Below are 10,694 nucleotides of genomic sequence, written 5' to 3' on the forward strand. Positions count from 1 at the left end.
GGGCAATTCCACCTTGATCGCTCAAAGGGGCGGATCCACAAATGTACGTGTACGTGACAATATTAGTAAAATAATTATATGATAAAATTTTGTATAAAAATAAATGATAAATTTGAAATGTGAAGGGTTTTTACATCAGGTCGGATTTTATTTATACAGGTTTGACGAACTTACATGCAATCATGTTTGAACAAATTTTCATGCAACGTGACAACTCACAATATGACAAGATTGCAGTGATAGAAAAAGTTAGTTTATTATCGACTCGACTCGATAACGATAACACATCACTTGACACTTCTATAAGTAAATTCACATATTGTGGAGCGTATTTTTCGTCAACAGCATTGTTTTTGGTGGGAGTTTTGTTATTTTTCTACAAACTACTGTTTGAATATGAAATAATAGCTGCATAACTTTGCATACATGTACATTAAAGCTATTTCCAAAGTGTAGTGCTTAAATTTCGTTCTAAAGAGTGTCCATTATAATTGGCATCTTGGCCTGAATTTGAAAGGGTCACGCCCAAACTTAATCATCAAAACAAACAAATAATTTAATACAGTGCATTCTCGTTCACAGTTCCTCATAGTGGCCACATCCATCTGCTGCACTGCTAAGGTTTCAAAATGAATTATGGCCGTAAGACACCGTCAACGTATCGCTCCAACCACTCGGTGTACTCGCACACCACAGGCAGGTTAGTGAGTCTATGGGAATTTTCAATTGCTGCATTGCTATACTAATATATCTGCAAATAGGTCTTCGACGAATTTACATTCCATGAAGTCGCGTTCTATGCGTTCTGTACGTGCGCCATGGTATCAGCGTCCCATATTAAAGAACAACCAGTATATAGACATACAAAAGAACTCAATGTTAATTGGAATATTTTCTATTGTAAGTTGATATTTAAGAAATTCTTTTTTAAATAAATTTATCTTATTAATATAACAATTTGGGAACAGTTTCTTGCGCTGTTTACCATCGGTACAGCGATTTTCGACATCTATAGCCTGGCTATGGCAGCTCCAGGCTCAACACATTATGGGTACTATATAATATCGTATGAATTTGTTTATGTTGGCAATAAGCATGGTATGTCAGTTTTTTTTTTAATTTGTGTATAGAGTAACTAATTTACAAAATTATTACAGTGCGTAACATGCTGATTGTTTTTGCTTTATTTTCTTTGATACTTGGCATTGTCATATTATTTACTAGTATCTTGCTAGTTATCGCATTAAGAAAGGTAAACAATTTCGAAAAATTCTCTTTATTTTCAATACTAATCACAGGGCACATTTTTACCGCATTTATGCATTTTAAACTATTGTTTTTCATACAATTTCTATAATTTTACTTTACCTACTAACATTCACTCACATTACTCTACAAGCTACTTAAAAGAGGAAAGAAACGAAATCACTTCGTTTTCATACCGGTAGGACTCACATGAACTTCATTTCACATACATACTATTCCATTATTTTATTTGTTAAATTACTAAAATTGATTCTTCTTAAACATGTTTACAGTTCCATAAGTATATCTTAATGTTTTTTTCTAACTCATATACTTTCATAGGAGTATGAGCGCAAGATATTGCCCTGGTTAAACACCTTTGCTGTTTTCACTATCTGGCGTTCATTGGCTTTGATATTCTTTGCCATTGTTAACGATTTAATATTCGCGTACAATATTATTATTGTTCTGCTCTGGAGTATCGCGTTAGTTGTGTGCTTCTATGGTTGGTGTGTGGTGTATTCTTTATTCCTCGAGTTAACCAATTTAACTAAACTCGAAGATTTAGCACATTTACGCGTAAGTTAAACTATTTTGGATTGAATAAGTTCTAATTAAATTTTTTTTAATTATAGATGGGCACAATGGCTTCTTTGCATGCATCAGCTGCTAATTCTTTAGCTGGTTCGCGTCCAACAACACCGCATAGCACTGTATCTACCATGCCTGTGGGCTAGATATATTGCTCTTAAACTGCTTTTCGACACAACGATACATACATATCGCATATTTTTTGTTTTATTGATTTTCCATGATTTACAATGTAAGTAAATGCAAACTGTGCCGTCCAAACTTTTTCTTATACGTATTTTCTTATACACAAAAAAAATGTATTTTAACCGGAATCTCTCTATATTCTGTTTATCCCCGTTTATATAAGTAACTTAAGGACAAAAACCTAATAGCTTATAATGTTTGTGTTGTACTGTATTAAAATTAAATATTAAAAACACAGTGCCTTGAAATTTTCACATATACACACCTGCTCAAAATGATAGGTACACAGCAGTCCTTCAATTTCAAAAAAAGAAAAATCCATTTTATTAAATCAATATTATGAAAATAAAACACTTTTACCCTTGTCCTATTTATTAATGAAAATAAGCAAACTTCACATTGAAGTAACGAAAAACATATTAGTTATTATTTAAAAACATTATTTGGCCGAAATTAACCTGCTCATAAAAATTGGTACAATTTTGATGAGATAGTAAGTATAAAAAAAATATATTAAACAAAACTTTTCTTTTACACATTTAACATTGCCTAGTTAATAACCAGTATATCCACCTTCATTCTGAACTACTTTACCCATTCTTTTGGCCATATTATTGATTAAAGTCTGGCAGGTTTCTACGGGTATATCAAACCAAGTTTTTAGAACACATTCACATAATTGGTTTTTGTTAGAGAAAGTTTGACCTGCCAATTTCTTTCTTAAATCTCCCCATAAGTTCTCAATCGGATTTAAGTCCGTGGGTTGACTAGGATACTTCAAAACACTAACATCATGGTCATCAAAGGATTTCTTTTAAGGCATCAAAGGTGATAGCAGCAGAAATAGGCAACGTAGTTAGTGCACAAACGGCGGGCAGCCGCTCACACAAGGCTAATCTACCAGGAAGAATAGCCAGAAAAGTTCTACTAATGCGACGGAAAAATTTAAAAATAAGGTTAACATTTGCAAACGAGCTTTTGGATTGGTCAGGACCTGAATTATCGAAAAAGTGGACGACGAAACAAACATAAATTTGTTTGGAAATAATGCGGAAAGAAATGTACGTCGCCCAAAAGGAAACGAGTTCCGCTTCCGTTTCACAAAAAAAACTGTCAAGCATAGAGGTGGAAATGTTATGGTATGGGGGTGTTTTTCTTGGTATGGGGTAGGTCCTATATGCAGAACAACTAATAAAACGACAGCTGTGGATTACAAGGACATACTAGAAAATGTCATGCTAACCTATGCGGAGGAAAACATGCCATTACGCTGGGTGTATGAGGAAGACAATGACCCAAAACATATATCTAAGCTGGTCGAGAAATCCTTTGATGACCATGATGTTAGTGTTTTGAAGTAGCCTAGTCAACCCACGGACTTAAATCCGATTGAGAACTTATGGGGAGATTTAAGAAAGAAATTGGCAGGTCAAACTTTCTCTAACAAAAACCAATTATGTGAATGTGTTCTAAAAACTTGGTTTGATATACCCGTAGAAATCTGCCAGACTTTAATCAATAATATGGCCAAAAGAATGGGTAAAGTAGTTCAGAATGAAGGTGGATATACTGGTTATTAACTAGGCAATGTTAAATGTGTAAAAGAAAAGTTTTGTTTAATATATATTTTTTTATACTTACTATCTCATTAAAATTGTACCTATTTTTATGAGCAGGTTAATTTCGGCCAAATAATGTTTTTAAATAATAACTAATATGTTTTACGTTACTTTAATGTGAAGTTTGCTTATTTTCATTAATAAATAGGACAAGGATACAAGTGTGTTTTATTTTCATACTATTGATTTAATAAAATGGATTTTTCTTGTTTTGAAATTGACGGACTGCTGTGTACCTATTATTTTGAGCAGGTGTGTACATATTACTTATATGAAGATTATGTAGTAACTACAATTTGTGTTCGTTCAAGTTATATAGATTGCAAGTTGATATACACATAATTAAGAAGCATAGTATGTAATTAATTTACTAACTAAAAGTTTACACACATTTTTTACAAAGTCTTAACGGCAATAATCATTCCATTGACATCCTTTTTTTTTAATTATTCCATCCGTCCAGATATAAATAATATTAGGCTTATTTTATTGTTAATATTTACAAGTTTTAAATTGCATTTTATATACACATACCACGATGATAATAATTAATAAAATTTAAACCAAACAAAACCTAAAATTGAAGTTTTCGTGCCCCCTATCAAAACGAGTTTCACTTTGTACCTGCCCGATTGTTTTCCGAACAATTTCATTTGTTCACGCCGAACCTTGTTGATCATCTCAAATTGCAAATCTGACGTTTGAAGTTAATAGTGACTCTTAACCTGGCACTCAAGGTACTAGGGGGTGGAGTGCGGGATGGTCTATAAAGTTCAATGTGGTCATATTAAATCGGTCCCGAGATGGTGGGGTTAGTGCCTTAATGGTGCTTGTTACCGCATCCATATCCGGAAAAAGACCATCAACATACCCCCAGCGGGTTAGAATATACCCGCGGTATGTATGCCTGTCGTAAGAGGCGACTAAAATACCAGATTCAAGGGCTGTGTATGCAACACTTCAGGTTGCCAGCGCAATATATAGCTTCTCCAAACCCAATTGTCAACCTCACATATCAGCGGCGAATCCTGTTTCATTAACAGACGAGGCTCTGGCGACCCCATGCTCCTCATGGAACGTGGGGGTGGGGAGGGTCGGATGGCCTGAAGGTTTAATGTGGCCATATAAATCGTTCCCGAGATGGTCGGGCTAGCACCTTAATGGTGCTGTGTTACCGGATCTGTATCCGGCAAAGGACCATCACATCGATAACACCCCAAAGCCTTCGGGGAGCAACCTTATCGCTACAACAACATGCGTGTCGTAAGAGGCGACTAAAATACCAGATTCAAGGGGTTATGTAGCGCAACCCTTCAGGCTGCCTGCGCAATATATAGCTTCTCAAATCCAATTGTCAACCGCACCTATCCGTGTATTTGTATATGCGTATGCGTTCGATTCTTTGCGAATCCTGTTTCATTAACAGCCGAAACTCTGGCCTCCTCGAACTCCTCATGGATCTAGGGGGTGGGAGGGCGGAATGACCTGGAAGGTTGTTGTTTTTGTAGCAGTGCTTCGCCCCACCTAACAGCTGCGACCGATCACAAATTGTCATCAATATCCTCTAACGCGAGGCGTTGGCTCCACATTACAATTAAAGAGATGGTTGGCGTCATGTGGGGACACATTGCAAGCGGGGCATACATTTTGTATGTCGGTTTGATTCTGGATAGTGTGAGGACCCAAATCCACCGGCTTTGGAGCCCACACATTTATAAATCATATTTGAATTACAAATTATACATAATTTTTCGAAACACTCTAATGTATATGACAATGAATTAATTTATATCAGTGCATATAGCATGTAAAACATATAAACCTGAATTATATAAATTGAATTTACACACATAAAATAATCATTTTTCTGAAACACCCTAATATACACTTATATATTAATTATTTCGCAAAAACATAATTTTCTCTGCCCGCATACGGCAAATATTTTGGTTGGATTTTTTTTTTTGAGTTATTTGTTTCCTGGCAGCTATTTCATCACCTTTGCTGGCGATTTCGCTATATAACTTTCTTGTTAAACGTTTATTTACTACTGCTTCCCTGTCATGAAAATCATCAGAGTTGTGTGGAGTTTTTGGAAAATTTGTTTCCTCGTCCAAATCGAGAATGTCGAACCTGTTTTTGGTAGGGAAGTATGTATTTAATACTTCCTTCCTGCTGAGGCTCTTAACTGTCTTGATACGGTTTATTGTAATTTCCCTCTCCCACATTGAGCATTTGTTTTTGTCTTTTGCACTGTGTCCAGTTTTACCGCATAGTATGCAGTTTTCACTTCGACAATTTACATTTTTGCATTCATTATTACCACAAGTAATACATCTTTCCTTGGCTTTGCATCCTAACATGGTGTGACCAATACGACCACATTTGGAACATTGCCGTACAGGCGGAATGTAGTAATCTACATCAAGTTTGGTATATTCGTAAAAAATAGATTTTGGCAGTTCTCTTCCAGTAAACCCGATTTCTATTGAATTTAGTGGAGTTTGCTCACCGGTTATGGGATCTTTCCTTATGAATCGACGTACAGACGCGATTGGTACACTCGATTCAGCTTTTAAAATATCCTGTTCAGAGTAGCAAGTGGGAACGCCTCTAACTACCCCATATATTTCTAAAGCTGTTCTAGGAACAAATTGTCTTAATCCTCTTTTGCCTAGGCTTTCGTCCATTATGAAATTGTTTGCTGAATAGGTATTTTTAAATATGACTTTATAGAGAGTTCTTCCTAAGTCCTTAACATGATCAATGTCACGAAAGCGTAAGTAAATCCTTTATCATAGTGTACCTATACCAAGTGTGTTCACTAAGCGATAAACGTCAAAACTACAAACAGCCTCGCTCACCTGATGGAAATCTCAGGTCTAGAGTCGCATTTTTAGTCTCAACGACAACATTTTTGACTACCAATCGTATGGACTTTTTCAATTTTTCAATCATTCGGAGCATTCGGTAATGGTATCCATTTTGAATTCGCTGTCATTCCGAATCCAGCGAGTGCCTGTCAGAATGCTTGACAGATAAGTCAACACACTTGTACTTGTACACTATGTCCTTTATTTGGCTACATAAAGTAAGTCCAGTTGTCAATTTTTCATTTTTTAAGCTGGGGCATCATTGGGAGCTGTCTACCAATACGAAAATTTCACCGGTAAATCTGGGTGGGTATAAAATTTTTATTGAGTCGTGGATATTATTTTTTGGTACATAAATGTGTGTTTGTGTATTGCTTTCTGTAGTAGTGTTGTCATTTGTTATGTCTGTTGTTCGTTGTGTTAAGGTAAGGCCACATTAGGCTGCACTACGCAGCACTGCACTGCACTACAAAATATTCTTTGCATGTATTCTTATGAGGTAATTCACACCTAGCGTCAGCAGCACTGCGCGACCCGGCACAGCGCGGCAAATTTGATCAACTACCCTACAAGACAAATATCGCTGGGTATAATATCGAACAACACATACCGATTTTGTGATGGATCAGCAGACGGTGGACCATATCCTTCTAGATTGCGGCGCAATTTCAAGACGTAGGGCTAAGTTTATGGGCTCACCATGGCCAGAGCATTCCCACATTTAATCCCTCAAGCCAAGAACACTGCTGGGGTTCATCAAGGAAGTCGGCTAGGATGAGGTGCTGTGAAGGAGATGTGCAAGTCACTGTGCAATCCTCAATAAATTATCTATCTATCTACGTTCCGGTAACAAGCACCATTGTGGTACTAGCCCCACCATCTCGGGAACTATTGATATGACTACATTAAACCTTCTAGGGATTGAATATTAATAATGCCGGCAATGCGAAAGTCTGCTAAAATGTACCATTCTCCATGGAATGCTCGATATATAACTTTCCACGTTTTGAAACAGTGATGAAAAGAGCAAAATTTACTAAAATTTTAACTGGGGGCCTACTCTGTATTGCGATGCGAAAGAAAAAATACGCGAAATCGCAAAATCGGTACTCTGTATCTTGACATTCGCATGTATATTTTGACTTTCGCATTCACATTTTGCCCATTCGCAATTTTTCTCCCTTTTCGCATTGCCGGCACTCTGTAAAGCGAATGTCAAACAGCATTCATTTTCGCATTTTTCTTGCTACAAGTAATAGGCATTCGCATTGTTCAAATATGTAAGTATTAATTGACGATTTTATAAATTGATATCTTTATATTCATTTAAAAATATATAGGACAACTCAAAAAATAAAACAAACACAAAAGCAACAATTTGTAATCCTAGTGGACTTAAAATCCATAAATAAATAACAATTAAATCGAAACCACTTTTTTATAAAGCATTTCTATTGGAAATCATGTCATTTTTTATTTGTTCTCTGATACAACTAGCAATATTTCCCATTCTATGATTTTCCACGTTTTCTGTATTTATCACGTTCACTTCTTCCAGTTCAATTTCTGAACTGGGAGGATTTCTTCATTTAAATCAATCCTTTCTTCATTTAAATCGTCCATAATGCAACAGAATCCTTTTTTTAATTTGTTCAACAAAAATTAATCGTTTGCCGAAATTGTAATCGCCTTGTTTCTTTTGTTCTCTTTCTTTGAGTTTGGTCAGTGATGCATACTCAAGCAAAAAATTTGCGAAAAATAAAAAAGCAACATTGTTAGCGATGCGATAGCGCTACAGAGTTCCAATTACCTTTCGCATCGCACTGCCTTTCGCATCGCAATGCAGAGTAGGCCCCCTGGCTGTGGGTAGTAAGGTGTTGATGTCCTCTCTTAACGCAATGTAATGACAACTGCGATGCAGGGAAGATGACAAAAATCTTGCAAATCTACTGATAATAATTAATTTTTCCTCCCCTTGCATGCAGTTCTATGCATACATACACTCCCAAACGCTAATTAAAAAAATAAATTGGTTTTCACATGAACTTCGAACTCTGTCGTATTTGCATTCTTCAGTTGATTATCAACAAAAGCATGACAAATTATCACTAAAAAATTCATACATGTTCGTTATATATTTAGTATGGTAGCCAATTTACTTACCCTTTCTGGTGCGATGATTCCTGGACAATCGAGCCTGACTAGACGCGATTTTTTTTTGCCTTAGGAGAGCGTGCTTAACGCGAGCCATATCATGTTATGGCACACCTTTGGTGATTCAAAAAATCAAAGACATTTCTGCTTCTAATGCTTCTAGGATAGCAGCAGCAGCTCCCGGTGGCGCCACATAAATACCAGTTGCATGCCGATCAGTTGCCTTTTTTGCTCCGGCTACCTATTCAATTTTAATTCACATTACATTATCTACTATTGCAATTTTAATCACTACAAATCAATATAAATTACCGAAGCAAATACTGGCAAACCAAGATGCGTAGTTCCACTCTTTTTTAGGGAAATACATCCAACCAGTTTGGTACCGTATTCCAAAGCATGTTGCTTGTAAAGTACCTTGTATCCTTGGCAAATGACACGTGAATCTGCATTTAATTGTAGATTTCCTCTGATTTTGCCATATTCTGAGCTGAATCGCAACCCGGCGGAGATGCTATCTATTAGAATAATATAACATTTTTTTTATTATTTTAAAATACACATATGTACGTATGAATGAAAATCAGAAAGCAAATAATGTTGTTGTTGTTGTAGCGATAAGGACACTCCCCGTTATCGACTTTGTTGGTCCTTTACCGGATGCAGATCGGGTACGTTCCGGGAACCATTAAGGTACTAGCCCGACCATAGCGGGAGCGATTTAGTTGGCATGAAACCTTGTAGGCCATCCCGTCGATTCTATACAACTTAATATGGTAACGATTTGAAAGACGGTGCACCACCTAATTTTTATCAAAAGTTATCAAACGTGGAATCAGAAGACGCGCCTCCAGCTCCGTTTTTATTATTATTTGATATTTTTAAATTGGTGGTGTACCGTCTTGTAAAACGTTACCCTTAATATTATTTTGGGCGAAGGCCGCCAACGCAAAAAGGTGTTCTCTGCAACAAAATTTTTAATTTCCGTCACATGTCACAACTAAAAGCACAAGATATTTTTCGTTGTAAACAAATATATTTTTTTTGCGTTTCAATGTTTTCCGGAATAACTAATGAACTGTCATTTCGATGACAGCATGAAACGTCGATGTGTTAGTGGAGAGCGAAAAAAGCTTTGAATGTGTGGGTGAACTGGTTACCTCCGTCTTGTAAGGTAGGCAAAAAAGCCGCGTTGGGAAGTGTCGCGCAGTGCTGCTGCCGCTAGGTGTGAATTGCCTCATAAGAATACATGCAAAGAATTTTGCACCATCTTTTTTCAATCTGGGCAAAAGAGTGTGGAATTCTCCTTCCTCATATCTTGAGGATGAGATGCCTTGGACCCATAGCCACGACCTTTTTCTTTTCTTTTCCTCTTCTTCGCACAAAAATGAAATAATTACAGCTTCAAAAACTGTGTCGTCCATTTTGCAAACAAAAATAAACACAAACTTTTGCCGCAATGTGTCGCTCGATTGCCGCTTAATGTGAATTGCCAAAATATGTCGCTCTGTGAGGCGCTGCTACGTGTTGCGCAGCGTAATGTGCGCGTACCTTTAATGTTTCGTTTGCCGTTTTTCCTATGGCTAACGGAACCTGAAGAGACTTAACAGAATCCCCGTTACCTTCGTTTTTTTCCTTTATTTTAACAATGCCGTTATTCGACATTTCAAAGAAGCACGTAACATTTTCATCATTTAATATTTTAGGCTTTTTTGTAGGACCACGTTCACCATCTTTACATCCAGCCGATGGGGCCGCCATTTTGCTCTTTCTTTTGCGTGTCCTGACGGACACTATATCTTTAACTTTACCCAGGAGTGCGCTTTTTGGGCTGCACTCTTGGGTTGAAATATATCAATCTTTCTTAATGATTTACACTTTAGCCAATATTCACTTACCCAGACTTTTTAAAATGATCAAAATGTTTTTTTGTAAGTTGTTTAGTAAATTAAAATTTACGCGCGGTTTTATTTAAAACTTTTTTAACATCACTTTTGTGCCTATAAAAGCACTACACATTTTTTGC

The 10,694-nt window shown here is 36.5% G+C and overlaps 1 protein-coding gene across 1 annotated transcript; it reads left to right on the top strand.

The window, feature by feature from the left end:
- Positions 1-279: 279 nt before the first annotated feature.
- pasi2 (Protein) lies at positions 280-4,221 on the top strand. The gene is made up of 7 exons (XM_067763345.1): positions 280-356; positions 583-700; positions 762-900; positions 969-1,098; positions 1,158-1,252; positions 1,588-1,824; positions 1,881-4,221. The coding sequence occupies exons 2-7, from the start codon at positions 630-632 to the stop codon at positions 1,980-1,982; spliced, it is 774 nt and encodes a 257-aa protein (XP_067619446.1). The 5' UTR covers positions 280-356; positions 583-629; the 3' UTR covers positions 1,983-4,221.
- Positions 4,222-10,694: the final 6,473 nt, after the last annotated feature.

Source organism: Eurosta solidaginis, chromosome 1 (assembly GCF_040869045.1).
Source record: "Eurosta solidaginis isolate ZX-2024a chromosome 1, ASM4086904v1, whole genome shotgun sequence".
Lineage (NCBI taxonomy): Eukaryota > Metazoa > Arthropoda > Insecta > Diptera > Tephritidae > Eurosta > Eurosta solidaginis.